The 21,026-nt window shown below is 33.1% G+C and overlaps 1 protein-coding gene across 1 annotated transcript in view; it reads right to left on the reverse strand.

Moving 5' to 3' along the window:
- Positions 1–1,103: 1,103 nt before the first annotated feature.
- Positions 1,104–21,026, reverse strand: part of LOC143047872 (peroxisomal acyl-coenzyme A oxidase 1-like) — a 30,185-nt gene continuing 10,262 nt past the window's right edge. Inside the window, exons 8-14 of the mRNA XM_076221189.1 lie at positions 17,329–17,491; positions 16,870–17,060; positions 12,796–12,948; positions 6,053–6,158; positions 5,317–5,463; positions 2,766–2,972; positions 1,104–1,420 (exon numbers count right to left, since the gene is read on the reverse strand). Coding sequence (XP_076077304.1) covers positions 1,361–1,420; positions 2,766–2,972; positions 5,317–5,463; positions 6,053–6,158; positions 12,796–12,948; positions 16,870–17,060; positions 17,329–17,491 — 1,027 coding nt within the window. The 3' untranslated portion in view covers positions 1,104–1,360. The remainder of the gene's footprint in view (positions 1,421–2,765; positions 2,973–5,316; positions 5,464–6,052; positions 6,159–12,795; positions 12,949–16,869; positions 17,061–17,328; positions 17,492–21,026) is intronic.

The raw sequence follows: 21,026 nt of genomic DNA on the forward strand, positions 1-21,026 counted from the left end.
ATCATTCTTTACCAAACTAAAGTAAACAAAACACCATGAAACCGCAATTTGTAATCTGTTGCTTGAAATTTCGTCACATGTGCCTTAGCTTTACGATTGGATTTACTGACATAATGGATTTAATTTGCGTGAAATATTTGCTACTAGACGTTAAGTAGAAAACATTCAAATCCAAATCAGTCCACTATTGTTGATGCAAAACAATATATACGGTTGTCGTTCTTTGCTGCTGCAGAACACACTCATAGTAAGGAACATGACATATTACAGGATTAATCTTAGTTGGTTTAAACTCAAACTGAACCATCCCCCTTCGTTCATACAACGTAGCAAGAGTAGAGAAGAGAGGATTCCAAGATTTACAGTCGGCACAATAAACGTACGGGTTTCACAGTTTTCATTGAGTGCTAGGTTTTTTAAGCTCTTTTAAACATTACCATTACTAATAAATATTATTTATATATATGACCCTTTATCAATACACAGCAATCCCGGAGATAGTTTTGTCTTTAGAAGCATAAAATACAACAGATGACTTTGGAGGAGGTAAAGAAAAAACTGTTTCCTTCAAAAGAATATTTTACAGTTGGTCGACTGTTAAAATCTCATATGTAAAGGATAAAAAAAAATGTAATATTTGTCAAAACTGAGTTGTTTTAATCATCATCCAAAATCATGTGTATGATTCTATATATTTGTGTTTCAACTCATGAGAGACATGTTTTCGCGGGTGAAAGATATTCAAACATTTCCAGATCTATACATTATCGGTTGTGTGAGATTCCCTCTTGCACTTAGTTGTGTAATTCTAATGTACATTGATGGGTGTTCTTAGAGGTATAGCAGGATACGTCATACAAGTGAGAGGTTTAGCTTGTTTTAAAAATCAGGTATAATTCACCATTTTCTACATAAGAAAATTCGGGTACCAAGTCAAAAATATGACAGTTGTTATCCATTCGTTTGATGTGATGTGTTTGCCATTTGATAAAGGACTTACCTTTTTGAATTTTACTCGGGGTTCAGTATTTTTGTGGTTTTACTTTTTACCATCTCGACGTAGTTCTCGCTCTGTTTTGGTTATTCAGATTGTATATCCGGAAAGATTTACGACATTTATTAACATACAACAAATAAGATATCAAGCATATAAAACTTCATAGCATTATTCTAAATATATCACAAGATTAAAGATAAGACAATAACAATCAAATAATATATAAATTATACATTCAATCATTTTAACTTTTTATAAGAAGTAGTCTTGGTTTAAAGTTCAACACACCAATACAGCTTATTACCACATAAAAGGTATGATATTTAACACTAAGTTTCTGAATTGCAACGAAAATACAAATATTTAAAGTTTTGAATCTGCACTCATCAATGGTTTGAGATGTGTGTAGTAGGTGCTGTGGACCTGTAATAGAAAACAATCAATTATACATACAAAGTATGTTTAACTCAAGTCTACGACTATCATACAAGTGAGAGGTTTAGCTAGCTAAAAAAATCCAGGTTAAAATAACTATTTTCTACATAAGAAAATGCCTGTACAAAGTCAGGTATATAACAATTGTAATCGATTCGTTTGATGTGTTTGAGCTTTTGATTTTGCGATTTGCTTAGAAATTTTCCGTTTAAAATTTACCTCTCAGTTCGGTATTTTTATCATTTTACTTTTTCATATCAAATGCATTGTTCTGACTTTTTGATAACATATATAATGTGTGAAAGTTTTGACTTTAAAAGTATTTTGAAATACCTGGTGTAAGCAATATAAAGGATGTAGATAATCGTTACTGTTCGTATAACTCTTTACTATACTGTCGATATCTTATTTACGACCACTGGGTTGATCCCACTGCAGGTGGAGTTTTTATTCCCCGAGGGTATCACTAGCCTAGTAGTAAGCATTTCTGTGTTTTTGACATGAATTACCACTGATATGATCATAATTATGAATTATTTGTTTACAAAACTTTGAATTTGTGAAATTCTCAGGCTTTTTTATATCAGGAATGCTGTATTTGGCAAAACTTTTAGGAATATTTGCTTCTCAACGCTCTTCAACTTCGTAATTTATTCGGCCTTTTTAACGTTATTTTTTTAGATTCAAGCGTCACTGATGAATCTTTTGTAGACGAAACGCGAGTCTAATGGAAGTACTAAATTTCAACCCTGGTACATGTGTCTATGAAGAGTTTACTTTCCAACCATAACGTAATAGTTCTTTAATTTGAAGTATTTTTCTGTTCTTTATAGGCATTTTTTTTGTACTAAAAATGTCAAAGTTCAGAAAGTAGACCCAACTTTCGTTCCCAATTTCTGTTAAACCTTTTTTCTCAATTATGCTTTTTATGAAATTCTACTATGAACTGTTATAAAGCATATCCACGACAGAATTTATCGATTGATCACATAATATCGTTCACAGTCTTAGTTTTAAAGTGAGATTTTAAACTTTGTTAGAAATAAAGGACTACTCCATACCATAATAGGATTTTTTTTATATCTATAAAGCTACGCAGAGAACATTGAAAAACAGGTGCTTATATATATTGTGATTCTATTTCAGGCGTATAAAAATAATATTGGTGCATAATGTGTATCAGCACGCATAAAGGAAACTTTTAATGGTGCGAAGTTTTAAAATGTTTGCCATTATCAGCATTCAGGAATTGTCAGGACTAAAAGCATAATTCTGAAGGAACACGTAACAGAAAATGTGTCGTATTGAGTTTCCAAACGTCAACGTTACTTACCTCTGTTTGATTCATAGGCGCCATTTTTGCATAGTCATACAAGGCTTGGTAAACTTGACCATCATAACGGCCTAAACAGCTTTGTAAGATATGGTCTGGAAAATCAAAAGCATCTACGAGTGCGACAGCATTAGGCCTCATCACATCAAATAAAGTCAGCATCTTCTTCTGTAAATACTCTGCATGTTGTCCTGTTAAGAAGTTGTCCTATACAAATAAAATAAAATGTCATGTAAAAAATGTATTATCTGTTTTTACTTTTTATAAAAATCATTTTATAGGAATAAAAAAATCTTTATTTTACAATACTTTTTAAATTTTGTATACAGTAATATAGACTGGCACGACCATTTAGAGCTAGTCAGTGTTCACTGTGCTTCTCAAAATACATTTAATTGCCATGAATATTTAAATCATTTACGCTTATCAATATTATGATACATTGTCCTCGATGCTGTAAACATTTTAAATGTTGAAATATTTATTCGTTTAAAGTGTTTTAATTTTATGTTTTTTTTATTGAGTTAATCCTTCCAATTGATATTTTATCGTGTGTTTTCCTATGTTGTGATGTTATACTACTGTTTCAGAAAAGGGAGAAGGTTTGGTACCATTAAAACGTTTAATTCCACTGCAAATGTTTGCATCTGTCCTAAGTCAGGAATATGATTACAGTAGTTGTGTTGTTCGGATTCGAGCGTCACTGATAAGTCTTTTGTAGACGAAACGCGCGTCTGGCGTATATACTAAATTTACTCCTGGAATCTATGATGAGTTTATTTACAACCACTGGGTCAATGGCACTGCTGTTGGAGATTTATTTCCCTGAGGGTATCACAAGCCCAGTCGTCAGCACTTTTTGTGCTGACATGAATTGTCATTGATATGGTTATATTTATAAATTTACTGTTAAAATTTTTTGAAATACTAAGGCTTTTCTACCTCAGGCATAGATTACCTTAGCTGTATTTGGCAAAACTTTTAGGAATTTTTTGTCCTCAATGCTCTTAAACTTCGTACTTTATTTAGCCTTATTAACTTTTTTGGATTTGAGCATCACTGATGAGTCTTTTGTAGACGAAACGCGGTGTCTGGCGTATATACTAAATTTACTCCTGGTATCTATGATGAGTTTATTGTTTATGTAATTTATACGTGTTTCTCGTTTCTCGTTTTTTATATAGATTAGACCGTTGGTCAACCCGTTTGAATGGTTTTACGCTAGTAGTTTTTGGGCCCTTTATAGCTTGTTGTTCGGTGTGAGCCAAGGCTCCTTGTTGAATGCCGTACATTGACCTATAATGGTTTACTTTTATAAAAATTTGGATGGAGAGTTGTCTCATTGGCACTCACACCACATCTTCCTATATGTATTACATTGATATATACGTCATTAGAAGTTAATGAATGCAACAGTTTATTATTAGATCTGCTTTTAGATTTCATGAAATTCTAATTATTGCATTTGAATTCCACAAAACGAAGGATGTACAAGTAGGAGCATAAAGCAATCGTCATAAGACAAAGGTCTGTTAATGTTATATCTTAGCGTAACCTGAAGGAAAACTTGAACGTTTAAACTATCATCATGAACCAATAACACACAGTCTGATAAAGCCGTATAGTGTACCACCTCGTATATAAAAAATTAAATCACAAACATACTGAACTCAGAGAAAAATCTAATCGGAAAGTCCATAATCACATGGCAAAATCGAATGACAAAACACATCAAAAACGAACGGACAGGAACTGTCATATTCATGACTTGGTACAGGAATTTTCAAACGTACAAAAAGGTGAATTAAACCTGGTTTTAAAGCGCTAAACCTCTCACTTTGATGACAGTCTCATCAAATAAATCGTAAACAGATGATATTGGTTATGTAATTATTAAAGAAGGGTAAAATGTATGATGGGAAAATTCCAAGTGTCTCCAAAATTATATCTTTGATTGTAACAAGCATGTATTGTCAAAACTAGGGATAAAGATAAAAAGGAAAACGATACAAACCATAATTTGAAGAAAGTTATAAAGCAAAAATGGAATAATATAAAACCAATTGACAATCAAAATACCACTATACAGAAAATTAAATACGAAGCAAGATGAACACCACACAAAACGGATGTGAACTTCTGAGCTCCTGAAAGTCAATCTGTTCCTGTCGTGTTCCTCACTGGCAGGGAAAATGTGATGACAAATCGCTTTCTGTTATGTCATAACAAAAACTAATTCAGTTTGTCTTTTTGAGATAAAGAACAAAATGATCACCAAGAAAAAAAGATATTGTCAAAGAATCATGTCAATTTACTCTCAAACTGTTTGCTTCAGATTAAAGAACAAAGTAGAGAATATATTCATCTTGTTTTGATACAGATCATTATATTATGTATAGGAAAAAGAAATGTATCTGGTCCATTATAAGTTACTATGTAGAATATTTTCTTGGTTATTTTAGAGGATAAGGATATATTAATCTGATATTCCTTACAATTATATACCATCAATACCAAATATCTTATTTATAATATAATGGTTTAATTGTACCTGCATAAATTCGCCTAAATTTTCTAGGATACCATGTACACCATATAACTGACAAACTTCATTCAAGACTTTTGATGTATTGCTATCTACTTTACAGTTTCGAATGCTATCTATAAAGTTCTGGACACAAAACAAGTGACAGTGAGCCTGAAAACCAATTAAATGCGTCATAAATATATTTGTTGACATGATGAGCTATAAAATAGAGCACAAATGAAAATGTATCAATTAGATACTAATATTGGATCTATCATATATACGTTGTACAACCATTGAGCAATTAAATGACCTGTTGAATAAGAATTGTGTAATCGAATTTAAAGAATGAATAATATGTTATATCATAAAATTGACAATGAAATAATTTGATGAAAATGGTAATGAATTAGCTTGATCTTCTTTGTAGGAAAAAAGGATAAGTACCACAAATGAGATTTATTGAAATGCTTATGTCTTATTAATTACTTATTTTATTGTTTAGTGTAAAGAATAACTTATTTACCAGATTTTCACAAACTGCAATATTTTAGAATAAGCCATGCAGTACTACTAATGATAATAAGTTGACTTGTCGTATTAGGGTTTGTAAATAGGGATATAACGAGTGCACGTGTCTTACTAATGTTTGTGTATAGGGAGATATATCTCTTAACCATTTGAGTCAAGGCGACCGTATTTTAACGATGTTTATAGCAGAGTATATTTATTCAAAACATTTACACCAAAAATATCTTACATTTGCCGCCAAAAAGAGTTGTACCGAACTTTTGTTCCAGGCTTCGTGTGCAGGACTACCTGACTGTATAAACGATTGCATTTGTTTGGCAGCCTCCTCAATTAATCTGCAAAAGAAAGAGTATCAAAATATGTTCCTATTTTTATTGTTCCTATAATTATCATGAAAAGATTTTTGCATTACCGGTCGAATATCTAAAATATCTAAAACCTTCAACATCTATCTATATTTATGTGATTCTGTGGCTTGTTGAAATATAAATCCAACTATTATCATCTTAACAAATATGTTGTTGAACAAATTAGAGTATTAAATATTTATGATTATGTCAACGTAATGTATGATCATGTATTTTATTCGAATCCACCGATTTTAACCTAATATGTTTTTTTTTTTAAATCTCGGATAAGATGAGCCAGTTAGGGTTCTAAAATGCATATGTATATACGGGAAAGAATTGTTTTATTTGATGTCATGTGATACATATAAGCATCCAGTATTTGGTATATCCTTAGTCATACTAAAACGCGTTTCCCCTGGACAATTTTTTCTTAGATTAAAAACTCAATTTTGCTTTGCTGAACATGAATGATTATGGCAAGCCGTTCTCGTCAAAAATATGTTTAAACCCTTTTTTCGAAAAAACAATACACACTGAGATTTTAAAACCTAAAATAACACACTGAGAAATCGAAATTACACACTGAGATTTAAAAAAAATAAAAAACACACACTGAGAATTCAAAATTACACACTGATATTTTAAAAAGACACACTGAGATGAAATGAATTGAAAAACACACACTGAGAATTGTTAATTACACACTGAGATTTCAAAAATACACACTGAGATTAATATGCAAATTACTAATGAATATTCATGAGATGAATAATTCAACAGATTAATATCTTGATCTCAAGAACTCTTGTCATTATAATGAAATGCGATTCCTTCAACCAACATTCGTAATAAATTTCAAGACTTAACATCGCTCATATTCATAAGTTTGTTGCCTATAATTCAGATCATTACTACCAGTATATCGGGATTTTTTTAAAACTTAAAACCGTTTAAGTATGGGTCCCTTTTCTAAAGTCTTCCAACTGTTTCCTTGATTTCTCAAGGTAATCTTTTATATTTTTGTTACGTTTATATGCTATAATAGACACGTGAGTAAAATTTTCACTGCATTCTTTGTTAACAGTTTTGCAGATTGTTCTAATGTTTTCTTATATTCTTAAAAAAGTTTTTCACCATTTGGTTATTTTTTGTAATAAGAGTAAGTGGGTATTTTTCTTGTTCTTGTATTTCTAAAGTTTTTTATAAATAATTTGGAACCAAATCGAAGGACTAACGAGTTCTGTCCCCTAGTTGTTTTAAGCTTGTAATAGATTCCGATTAAGTATGCTAATTAGATATGTGCGCATAAAAAATGCGCACAAACCTCAGTGTGTAATTCTTAATTTTCAGTTTGTAATTTCAAATTCTCAGTGTGGGTTTTCAGTTTATTTATTCTCAATCTGTCTTTTTGAAATCTCAGTGTGTAATTTTCAATTCTCAGTGTGTAATTTTCAATTCTCAGTGTGCAATTTTCAATTCTCAGTGGTCCTACTTGTTTCCGGAAAAAGGCGTACACCTTTCGCCGTTGGCGAACGCCCGGTGCACTTGTTTCACAAAATTTTGGATGCGCGCGCAATAACGGCTACGCCGCCCTCTCAGGACTCAGGCGAAGGCGGCGCATTTTCATTTCAAGATGGCGGAAAGAGTGTACGTGAGAAAAACTAAAGGTTACAAATACTGAAAAACAACCAGTAAACGAAAAAATATTATTGTTATGTGCAATTTATCTTCATACTTCGAAGATGGTGAAGAGAAAACGTTCTTTTTTTTAAAACATAATAATTAATCTCTAAACCTATTACGAAACAGAAAATTTCTTTAAAAACAAAGCAATGACAACCTAAAATACAATTAAATTAAGATAATAAAAATATTAAAGCATGGATATTTTCGTCAATGTTTTAATAAAACTCCTTAAATATGTAATTATGCAAAAATGCATATTTAAAGGCTAAATTATTATTTTCCTTATGTTGGATGATATGCCGGTTTACTTGTTTTGAGTCAAAATACGGCGTACGCCGTTAGCCGTTCGCCGTTCGCCTATCCTTTGTGAAACAAGTTGGACCAGTGTGTAATTTTCAATTCTCAGTGTGTGTTTTTCCTTTTTGTAATCTCAGTGCGTCTTTTTTGAAATCTCAGTGTGTAATTTTTAATTCTCAGTGTGTGTTTTGAAGTTTTTAAATCTCAAAAGTCTTTGTTTTAATTCTCAGTGTGTAAATTTTTCGAATAATGGTTTAAACATAGTTTTGACGAGAACGGCTTGCCATAAATGATAAACCATTTTAGAAAGTAACCTCTGATGTTTCATGTCTGAATTTAAATAATAGCAATTATTGTTTATCAGATAATTGAATTTAATGAGGCTACTGGCGTATGTTGTTTTTGGATTTGTACACGTGTTTGTATTGTAAATCAAAAGTGTCCGTTTACACTGTCTTACATTTTGGGAACGCCTCTTGTTAAGAATGATTACTATCACGTGCATTTTGTTCTTAAGAGTGTAAAGCACGTTATAACTTTCTCACATAGCATCTGTTTAGCTTTATACAAACATTTTGTTATAACAAAAAATAATTTCGATTTAGTCTATATTCTTAGTTTTTGTGCAATTTCCACCTGTGTAGTTATTTTCGGAGTATCATCGCAAACAAACATTTTATTGACTTAAGAGTTTTTATAACGAAGAAACATTAGCCGTATATAAGTGTGACGTTCTTTGTCTTAATTACGAACTATCCTAGCTGTTTGCTTGCTGCCAGTTTCCAGATTTAGTGCCATCAGTTTTTCATTTGCTGACCAGTTTTCTAATATACCATGCCAAGAGGAAATTCAAAGAAAGGAACCCCAGCTAGAGGGCAGGGGGTCAAACGACGAAGAACGGCCGACCCTAAGGAGAAGGAACAACCTATAGCTAGTGTAGTTAATCCAAGATCATCTGGTGAGTCGGTTATAGATTTTAGTAGTGACCCAGGGCCCTCCCAAACGTCAACTGGGACAGAATCTAACATATTTAACGAAAACATTCAGTTTTCACAAAGCCTTCCCTGTCTTGAGGAAAGTTTGTTTGACCAAATCGGGTGTTATGTACCCATGAAACTAAAAGATAAAATTTGGAAACATGAATTTATCGACCTAAATTTGTTGATTAAATCTCCTAGATTACTGGCAAATTTTCCTGACCATGAAGGTGATTTAGTTGTAAAAGGGGGTCACATGCGGATTGAATCTTTACCATGTCGCGCTATACCAAATATACACACATGGACAAGCGCTTTCATGATTAAGAGCGAGATCTGTTCTTGATTCATTCCAACTTCTATATACACTGGATAAAGTATGGCCAGTTCCTGTTGAACAGTTAGTACAATTCATCGCTTATTTATCATTGAAGCATTTTTCTCCAGCTACAGTTCGATTATATATAAGTGGCATTTCTTTTTCTCACAAGGAACGTAATTTAGAGGATACTACTAAGAATTTTGTGGTATCAAAAATGCTTGAAGGTTTACACAGAAATCACCCACAGAGAGACAATAGGGCCCCGGTAACATTACCATTATTACGACAGATTACAGACGCTCTCCCTAGTATTTGTTCATCTACTTATGAATCTTTATTATTTAAATCTTCATTTATTTTGGCATTTTTCGCTATGTTACGTGTAAGTGAATTTACGACAAAAAATAAATCTGATTCTAGTACCGAGGCACTGCAATTGTCGGATGTGGTCGTGTCAGATTGTCAATTAAAAATTAACATTAAGAAAAGTAAAACGGATCAGAGAGGTTATTCAACGTTCATTGTGATAAATAAATACAGAGATAACGCGAACATTTGCCCTGTGTTAACCTTGAAGAAATATTTAGCTGCACGTCCTGCGGTTTCAGGCTGTTATCATTTATTTATGCATTTTGACGGATCACCGCTTACCCGTTATCAACTGTCAGCCATGCTAAGAAAGTCAGTTAATTTTTGTAACATTCCAAACCCTAACCTTTTGAAATCTCATTCATTTAGAATTGGAGCCGCCACAGAGGCGAGCAAACGTGGTATTAATGACGAAACTATTAAAAAATGGGGAAGGTGGTCGTCAGGTGCATTTGAGCGTTACATCAGAATTCCGTGGTGAAAATAATTTCAAAATTTTTCAATTTCTTTATATGTACATATAGAACAGAAGTATACAACATTATAACAAACTCCTTAAATAGTTTTCGGTTTGTAGGTCATGAGCTGCAGTCAACTATTTGGATAATGGGATCTTCTATTCCCCATTGGGCTGGCATAACAGCTGCTAGCCGATCTGGTGGGAAAAACCTTAATTTGGATAGGCTTGGAGTACAAGTTAAATGGATAACTAAATCAGGAATGAAATGGAAAGATCTGGATTCATCTTTTGAAAGTGAAATCAAAAAGTGGCCAGCCCCTAATTATATTTTTATACATCTAGGTGCAAATGATTTAGTTTCTATGAAATCAAAAGAGCTAATAGAGAACATCAAATGTTCAATTTTGAGAATAAAGGTTTTTACACCTGACATTAGAATAATTTGGTCAGACATTTTACCAAGGCCCTATTGGCATGGAACGTTAAGGCCAAAGTTAGTGGAAATAGCTAGAAAAAGAGTCAATTGTGCCGTAAGATCATTTATAAAGACCGAAGGCCAATATATTTCGAGGTATCCAGCTATCAAAGCCTCTGAGCACAATTTATTTAGACATGACGGCTGCCACCTGTCACAAGTCGGTATTGGCATTTTCTTAAATAACATTCAGGCTGCCATTGAAACTTTCGTACTCGGTGTTGCTAAGGTTTTCCCACCAGAAAAATGAGCGCAGAGAATGTTTGGCGGTTAATGGGAATTTATAAGACCCCCATTCATTTGGCGGTTCAGGGAGACAATAAACGGACTTGGAACTGTCCCCCTCTGGCACATATCTCTACCCTACCGGCTCTTTAGTGGAGGGTATCAAATAATTTCCTAGGGTTCACTCTTGTCATCAAGAGGAATCCCCTCCACTTCTGGTATCAGAAGGGAGGTGTCATCTCCGCAGTACACGTAATTCAGGTTGTTTGCATTTAAAAAATCGGAGAGACTGTTGTTTTCAGAGGTCTGTGTAAACAGAGGGGGGTTCTCCGTCCAGTCCACTCTTGCACGTAGGAGGGATGTTTTGACACTTATGTTATCATAGGGTCACCGATATGCTCTTTTCAATCCTTTGGCTATCGGTTTGTTTGTCTCCCTGGAACTGGTTAAACATTTTATCTGCGGCCTATCAAATATCCACACATACATATTTTGTACATATACTTGTTGTATTATTAGTAATAAATATTCTATATTCTTTCTACAATTTGTATTGTCTGTTTTTAAGCGCCAGTAGTCCGTTTATTAATAGCAATTATTGTTTATCAGATAATTGAATTTAATGAGGCTACTGGCGTATGTTGTTTTTGGATTTGTACACGTGTTTGTATTGTAAATCAAAAGTGTCCGTTTACACTGTCTTACATTTTGGGAACGCCTCTTGTTAAGAATGATTACTATCACGTGCATTTTGTTCTTAAGAGTGTAAAGCACGTTATAACTTTCTCACATAGCATCTGTTTAGCTTTATACAAACATTTTGTTATAACAAAAAAATCCCACCCACGCCTCCCAATAAATCTATTTTTAAATATTTTAATTACTACTTATCTATTATATCTTTTTGTAGTAAATGCATTTATTTGAACGATATTGCTGTGCCAGTTTGTTGTATTTTTCAGCTTCACGCTGTGTGACAGATGTTGATGTCTCGATGGAATTTGTTTACTGAGAAGATATGGAGAAAAGTGTAGATTAATTGATAAAAAGACATTTTTATTCCTTTGAATGCTGATAAGACATTAGCAGTGTATGATTGACTTTTAATTTGTCTGCGTTGATTAGACACTATCAGTTTATAATTGACTTATTACTTTAGCGTAGTAGAAATTTACACTTAATTTTTGTTTATGAATCTAACTTTAAATTTAAAGATTATATTTTGGTTATACAAAATCTTGAATGTCGCAGATCCTTTAGGGGGCGGTTCAGGGAGACAATAAACGGACTTGGAACTGTCCCCCTCTGGCACATATCTCTACCCTACCGGCTCTTTAGTGGAGGGTATCAAATAATTTCCTAGGGTTCACTCTTGTCATCAAGAGGAATCCCCTCCACTTCTGGTATCAGAAGGGAGGTGTCATCTCCGCAGTACACGTAATTCAGGTTGTTTGCATTTAAAAAATCGGAGAGACTGTTGTTTTCAGAGGTCTGTGTAAACAGAGGGGGGTTCTCCGTCCAGTCCACTCTTGCACGTAGGAGGGATGTTTTGACACTTATGTTATCATAGGGTCACCGATATGCTCTTTTCAATCCTTTGGCTATCGGTTTGTTTGTCTCCCTGGAACTGGTTAAACATTTTATCTGCGGCCTATCAAATATCCACACATACATATTTTGTACATATACTTGTTGTATTATTAGTAATAAATATTCTATATTCTTTCTACAATTTGTATTGTCTGTTTTTAAGCGCCAGTAGTCCGTTTATTAACTATATATTAATTGAAATTTTGATTTATATTTTTTACCTTGCTGCTCTGTGTTTATAAGCTTTGACTATGCAAGTAAATGAAACTTCGTCGTCCATACGTAAGTTCTTTTCCATAGGCTCGCCAATATAACTGACAAATCCAGAGAGGGATTTCCCCTGTTGTTTGGTTCTGTTGCACTTCATCAGATACCTGCAATATAATGGCATTTGCTTTCATGAATATAACTGCAAGTGATCCTTTACACAGTTAACCACTACTCTACTATCTGAGAGAAGGAAGTACTTCTTTAGCTCAGTTGTTACAAAAACTCATCAAATATAACAGGCGTATAATGTGGCACGCAAGACGCTCATCAGTTACACTGGAATCAAAATACTTGGATGGTGAAAATCAAATACAAAGTTCAAGAGAATTAAAAAGTAAAAATTCAAACAAGTTAAACAAGGGGTTAGAAAAACCTAATTGTGGGGTAAGAAAACCCTTATTTAATATTTCAATAACTTCACATTTTACAAACAGAAACTTTAAAAAAATGAATTTATCTATGACATTTCATGTCAACACAAGTACAAAAGAGGTGATCATCGGGCCAGAGTCAGGTCCTTTGCTGTTACAGTAGATATTGTGGATATTGTTAATACCAAAAATACCAAACTCCATGAAAAATTAAAATTGGAAAGTCCCTTATCAAATTGCAAAATAAAAAGCTCGAACGCATCAAACGAGTGGAAATGAACTCATCATAGATACCAGGATTGCAATTTTGTATATATTCAAGACGCTCATTTTATAACACAAATTAAGACAGAGCAAAAACAACCTCATCAAAACCCCGAATTTGCGGTATGGGCTGTGTTAAAGGCCGTACGGTGACATATAGTTGTTGATTTCAGTGTCTTTTGGTCTCTTGTGGAAGGTTGTTTCATTAACTATCATACCACATCTTCTTTGATATACTTATCAAAACCGGGTCGATCTCATGAGGACCGGAAGGTAAGCAAATTTTGCTGTAACTTTCGAAGAGATTTTATTAATACAATTGTTTGTAGTAGCTTATCAAAGAAATCAGGCAAGGATACGCAAAACTCTGAATATAATATCATCATTTGAGGATGCTGACGAAATGTTTATAAATAGAAATTGAAAGTAAAACTTTATAAATTTCGTACATCAAAAGTCCATTCCTAGATTTACATTCATTTATCATAAACGCACATATATATAAACATTTGAAAGCCTTGGTGTTTAAAATTCTTATAGACTTTATTAATTTTATGTCAAAAAAGAACTTAAAAATTCGTAAGGGTTCCGTGGAACCCAGTGTCTCGCCTACTTTTGCTGTTAATCGCAGACTCAACAAAAATGAGGAAATAAATCAATAAAAATATTCCTCTTGATACTATCTTTTGAGTGTAAGAAGCTTCTGTCCAAGTTTGATAAAAATATGAATCTAATAAACGTTTTAAAAACGTTAACTGCAGACTGTATGTAATGTTAACTGGAAGAAAAGTCCATTTATAAGTAAAATAAAGATAAACATATACAAAATGTCCTTCTAGATACTAGCTTCTGATCATAAACAAGCTTTTGTCCAAGTTTGGTACAAATCCAGTATAGTTTAAGAAAGTTATTAAAATTTTAAAAACTTTAACCAAAGAGTGAATGTTATGTTTCCTGGCAAAAAAAATAAGTCCATTTATAAGTAAAATACGGAACAAATGAAATTTTATTTTTACAAAATTTACTTCTTGATACTATCTTGTGATCATAAACAAGCTTAGTTTGCTACAAATCCAGTCTAATTCAGCTAAGGTAAATTTGCCCGAGGGAGTACGAAACGTTTCTTAGTAATTCCTTAAATATAACTTGGAACTTTGAAATTTGCCGTACCAAATCATGCCTGTCTTGAAGCAAAATTCCGCAAAGTCAACTCGTTAATCTCCAAAACATAAATAAAAACTTCTATTGTTTTTAGGTTCAGGAGAACACTGCAATTTTATGATAAACATGTTGTACGATCTTTTGCATTTAGATACTGCAAATTGTCAGCTGCTCGGTGCCATATTAACAACAGCTGCACTGGTAGTTGTTTATTACACCTCTTCTTTCACATTAAGGAATTGGGAGATTTTCCCTGACATATTTTTTTAATCCTTGTCATAAAAGAGCAAACTAATTATCAAAATACATTCTTAGAGAGTGTATAATAATACACAATATGTACTTGATACTATTCAGGGTCGTAACTAGCCCCTTTTAATACTGAGGCAAAATATATTTTTTGCCAGGGGTCTTGGGGCCCTTAAAAAGGGCCCAGAAGCTCTGAGAAAAATAATGCAAAATCGTGCATTCTGAGCGTTTCCCGGACTCTTTCTTACATAGAAAGTTTATTTAGTTATTTTTTGGACAATATTCTGGTCTCAAAGCAAAAACATAGATTCATTGTTATTTAAGACTTTAAAGTTTTAGGGAAATTCAAAACATTAAAAGACCGATATGTAGGAGGGTCTGGATTGGGGGGGGGGTCTGTTATTTTGTCAACACTTAATTTTCACGCCTTTTTTCTTTAATCTTTAAAAAAATAACCCCTTTATCTCTAATCTTCAAAAAATTAACCCCTTTTTTCTCTGATCTTCTTTTTTTCCCCTTTATTCTCTAATCTTCATTTTTAAGGGCATTATTCTTTAATCATTTAACCCCGTCCAAACCCTCATGTAGGATAAAGCAAAAATCGTAATTATTGAAGACCCTCCAGCAACTATCAAGATGAAGAACAGGAATAAAAACTTTGACCATTGATTATTTGTATTATTTTTTTCTATACATTGACATTGTGTGCGATTAGCTCCCGTGCACGTGTACTTTATATTCCCTTATTTTCTGTTAAAGGTTCTGAACACGACTTAATGCAAATTTAACCCTTGATTGTAACAGGTCATATGGCAATGCATTGATGTTTTTTTTCAACAAATGATTTAATACCGGGAAATTGGTGGTCTTTCTTTAATGTAAACCATGTCAGCTATATATATCTAGTTTTATCCACAGGCGTTTGGGTATATGATACAGTTATTTTTAAAAAAAATTTTGTTGATTAAGATATTCAATTTTCTATATTTATAATACATATCTATCACTTCTGTGCATATCTCACCTAAGAAAATACCTTATTTTGCAAGCCATACTAAGAAAAATTGGGTATGGTTTTATATACAAGAAAGGCAGTTTCGTATTCTTTGATATCAAGTTAAATTCTCCATGCAGAAACGACCAATTTTTTTCTGTGTCCAGTAGCATCGTATATTCTTAAAATATTTTCTCGCATAATGCCTGGACATCGGTGGACATGCAACATTACACAGTGTGACACGTTTACAAATGAAAATCAACACTCAGACAAGTCATTAAGTAAGACAATAAATGTAAAAAAGACAAACCCGGGACACAGAAGTACAAACAATAGACCATCAACTCTGAAAACTAAAAGTAAAATAGAAACATGGATTACGAAAAATAGGCAGGGGCGACATCAGAGAGTGAAGAGAACTTCTTCTTGCAAGACACTTTCAGTGAAAACAATTTGATATGAAGACAATCATATGAAGACAATCATATGAAGACAATCTTTTGTTTTAGTTTTTTTTTTTTTTTTTTTTTTGAAATTTAAAACATGAGGCATTTGCCTCATTTGCCTCAATGTAGTTACGGCACTGCTATTGATTCATATTCAACGTATTCATTAGTCTTCTTGTTGCATATTAAATTAAATAAAATAAATTCAATCTGAAAATCTGCATTTTGAATAAATAACTACATTCACAATTTTTGACATTTTGAGTATGTTTGTTTTGTTCATGCATCGTTGACAATGTAATGGAATTTGATGCGACTGTCATACAAGTGAGAGGTTTAGCTAGCTTTAAAACCAGATTCAATCCACCATTTTCTACATTAGAAAATGCCTGTACCAAGTCAGGAATATGACAGTTGTTATCCATTCGTTTGATGTGTTTGGACTTTTGATTTTGCCTTTTGATTTTTGATTTTCCTTTTTGAATTTTCCTCGGAGTTCAGTATTTTTGTGTTCTTACTTTTTCCTTAAAACTTTACCTTGCTACCTGCAACATCATAACTGTATTCTCCCCTTCATATGTGCAACCGGGCACTGCGCAAACATAGATTTTTGGAAGTCCGCTAGCATGTGAGTATCCGTGGCCACCACAACATATTCGGCATACTTCTATTCCTGCAGATCCTGCATACGTTGTGAAAGCTTTAAGTCCTGCTGCTAATGCATGTAACTGTAAATAAAAAAAGTATAGGGGGTTTCTTTTTAAGTTCGTCTATAAAGTTTGAAATGATCCATTCTGAAGTCATAAATGATCCATTCTGAAGATCATAAATGTTCAACGACAGCAACAACGAAAAGTTTAAGTAAGTAGTAGGCCTTTTGAAACTATTAACACTGAGTTTAACTCATAGGGAAAAAGGGAGCGAAAGAAATAGCAAAGAAAATCATACTGAAGGATAACATATGTTCCTGAAGATATTTAGATTCTAAATAGATACCTGTGGTAGTTGGTCAAGGCGTCCACCCTCTATTTGTTTGCTAATCCTTTCGTATGTTTCTGTCATGTTAGTCGAGGCAAAATGAAAAGCATACGCTGTAGACAATAAGGGAAACAACCTGTACTGCTGTGTCTGGTAATCTAAAATCTGTGGTTCTATACCCCTGAAATGAAAGTCAATACTTTAAAATCCATAGTTTCACCTTTAAAAAATCTGAATAATTTTGATTTGCAGAATGTTGTCTTCAATCATGATTAATTTCGTACAACTTTGGAGAGATGTTCTCAATAGTTTCATTGTAAGCTGCAAGCCGTTATCAATCAAATCATAAACACAAGCTCTAGAATATCATATCCATTGGAAGACAAATACTCCATATACATGTGCTGACATTTCGAAACCTACTTTGATGTTTTAGATGACAAAAAAAATTGCTTTTTTTTGTAGATTTAGAACTTTGAACACAAAAATTCCTATCGAAATTGGTAGATGACAAAACATTCAGAGAGAAAATCGTACTTGTAATTTGTGCAATTCCGGTGATATTAGCGACGAGTTCCATTATAATTTAGAATGCTCGGCAATAGACGAAAATAGACAATTGCTACTAAAACATCATTTTGTAAACAGACCAAATATTTTAAAATTTCAAGGTCTAATGAATAGTAGCAACCCGTCTGAACTAAACAATCTGTGAAAATGTATAAGAATTATTTTTAAATGCCTAGAATCTCCTTGGTAACCACACCCTCTCCATCCAAGTCCCAATGTATAAAAAGTTAACAACAAATAGGTTAAAACAATCCAAACAGGCTAGGAAATCAAAAACGGTCTAATCTATATAAAAACAAAAAATACCTTTCCAAAATTGTGAAAATAAAAAGTTACAAATTACAACTTCCGGTGTTATAAGGATAGCATATTATATTCTCTGTGTTCTATTATAAGTCAAATGATGTGTGACACTGCGGAATGGTTTGATAAATATGTCTCACATCATATCGGACAGTCAACAATCCCATTGAATCATCTGTCAATCAACCTACTCTGAGTAGAAATGTATTTACTGCTTTAAACAATAGTCTCTTTTATAATAAATAATGTTACCGAATACACAACAGGAGATAAAGATTGATCAAAGAACTAATAAATTCTTATTGAGATCATCAATCGAAATTAATTTCAGGAATATCCAAAAATAAAAAACAAAAATACCGAACTCCAAGGAAAATTCCACACGAAAAGTTCTTTATCAAAAAGCAAAATCCAAAGCTCCAACGCAACGAACGAATTGGAAACTAGTCAACTGTCATATTCCTGACTTGATAAATGCACTTCCGAATGTAAAAAATGGCGAAGTTAACCCGATTCTATAGCTAGTTAAATCTTTCATATGTATGACACAATCACATCAATATATTAAACAAGAATTTCCCCGACTTAAGGTAACACGATACCGAATGGCATATCTCCCGATTTCCAAACTTTTTGGCACTATTGTTCTTTGAATCGAGTTACATCGGAATATGTAATAAAAAATGGGGGTCCCCATTTTTGTTTTTCTTTGTATTTTCATAGGAAAACGTCAATTTTGGAGAAAAATTTACCTAGGTATATAGGGGAAATGCCTTTTTTTCGGCTTACCTTTTTAGATTTTCCAATGGATGGCTATGTTCTTATATACGGAGAAAAACAAAAAACTAACATAATATCCAGAATTGCATACTGAATCCATATACGTATAGAAACTAATATGTCACCATCCTTGTTTTTGAGATAAATGGCTTCAAATTTGATTTATACCCTTAGAATTGGACCGAAAACGTGTGACGTTATTGAATGCAGAATGTAACGTAACGATATTACTACTCAGAGATATTGAAAACAAAATATGTGTCGGGATCTGAATTGTGTTTATTTTATTTTCATTTCCGCTGTCGGGTTTCGTAAATTTCCTAGTAATGCAATATGCAATTCTGCTGATATAATTTATTTCGTTCTGCACCTGGAAATTAATTGTTGGTTGCTTAACGTCCAGTGGCAAATATGTCATGCATGTTCAGGAATATTTATAGTTGAAAGTGGATACTTGGGACTGGCTTAAATCAGACACTAACGGGACATGATTTTTATTTATTTTTTATTTTTGCCGAGTCAAGTTCATATGTATTTTTTAGCCTACGGTAACTTTCTCAGGCCTTATTCTGATGTTGCTGTCTGTCCTGTGTAGACTTGGTCTATGATATTACGACGCTAGCACTTTATTTTTAAAATGTTTCCGAAACTATATCGAATTTACTCTGTACAGACTGTTTACACTTGGAATACAGGAAATGTTATTCGGCAAAATTACCAATTAAACCACTTTTCTACATTCCATACTAACAAACTATTTTCTGTGTGAGTTTCAAAGTCTGGTTGTATTGTGATTTTTTGCCTTATTCTATCCGTATTGAGGGGGAAGGATCTTTATCGGGACTCCGGGGTCAGGTGTTTTTAAACTCGGGATTTCGGGATTGACCCTTTTGGGATCTGGGAATTCTTTTTTTCGAATTTCGGGATGGCGCGATTTCAATATTTTAAATTCGGGACCTCGGGATGTCATGTTTTTAAGTCCGGGATTTCGGGATCAGGACCCCTCCTATTCAGTATTCTCATCCAGAAAAATTTCCTTTTTCCATTTTGCCCGAGCGGTGTTTTTGACGACCATTTTAACACGAATTAATAGCTGTACAATTAAGTTTCTATAGACAAGATTTCTATTTTCAAAACAAAATTGCATGGGGATACGGCGTTCATCATGAAAAAGTTTTTATTGCGAAAATAAACTGAGAGTAAAATAAAATGATAAAACTCCATAAGAACATAATTATATAGATAAATCGTGCAGATGCTAAAATATTAAAGAAACAGAATATGAATTAAAAGTAAAGTAAAACATTGTTTAACAAATGTTTAAGGTTAACAATGAGCAGAATAATTACCGGAAAACGATAAAACAATCTATGTCGAAAAGTTAACCGTTACGTATTGCATCAAAACTCTCGGCACTCAGCATCTAGAACAAGTTACCGTTAAAAATGTAACATAGTTATGATTATCCAAAATATTTTTTCTTTATTATTATAATCACTTTGTGATTGCAGAATCTGCTGTATTGGCTTGTATATGTATGAACGTTATTCGATAACGTCAGGAACGATAACTCGTGGCGTAACGTCATTCGGTATCGTGTTACCTTAACGAGCTCTCCCTCATTTTGTTATGTATGGTCCACAACTTGAAGCAACGGACTTTAAAACAGCAATTTATTTCATTTATATGCTTTGGAGTTTGGTGTGACGTCCATTTTTATTGCACTAAAGGGGTCAGCTGAAGCCCGCCTCCGCGAGCGGACTTTTCGCCCAGTGTAAAACGTCACCAGTGTCAGAGCAGAAAGATTATGAACCAGAAGTATTGTCAAAGAAAATCTCGTCCTTTTTCTTACAAAGTTCATTGGAAGCAACAAAGACCTTGTTGATAAATATTCCGGATAAATTTCACAAATAATACACGATGGTCTTGAGAGTATAGAGTATGGGTACTGACGTTGTTTATCATATTTAAAACGTGTTATAGTATTCTTTTATGTATATTACTTTTACTGTTTAGTCTGATTTTGGTGATATGGATTTGACGTGACTTTGTATTTGTGTTTT

Source organism: Mytilus galloprovincialis, chromosome 10 (genome assembly GCF_965363235.1).
Source record: "Mytilus galloprovincialis chromosome 10, xbMytGall1.hap1.1, whole genome shotgun sequence".
NCBI classification, from domain to species: domain Eukaryota; kingdom Metazoa; phylum Mollusca; class Bivalvia; order Mytilida; family Mytilidae; genus Mytilus; species Mytilus galloprovincialis.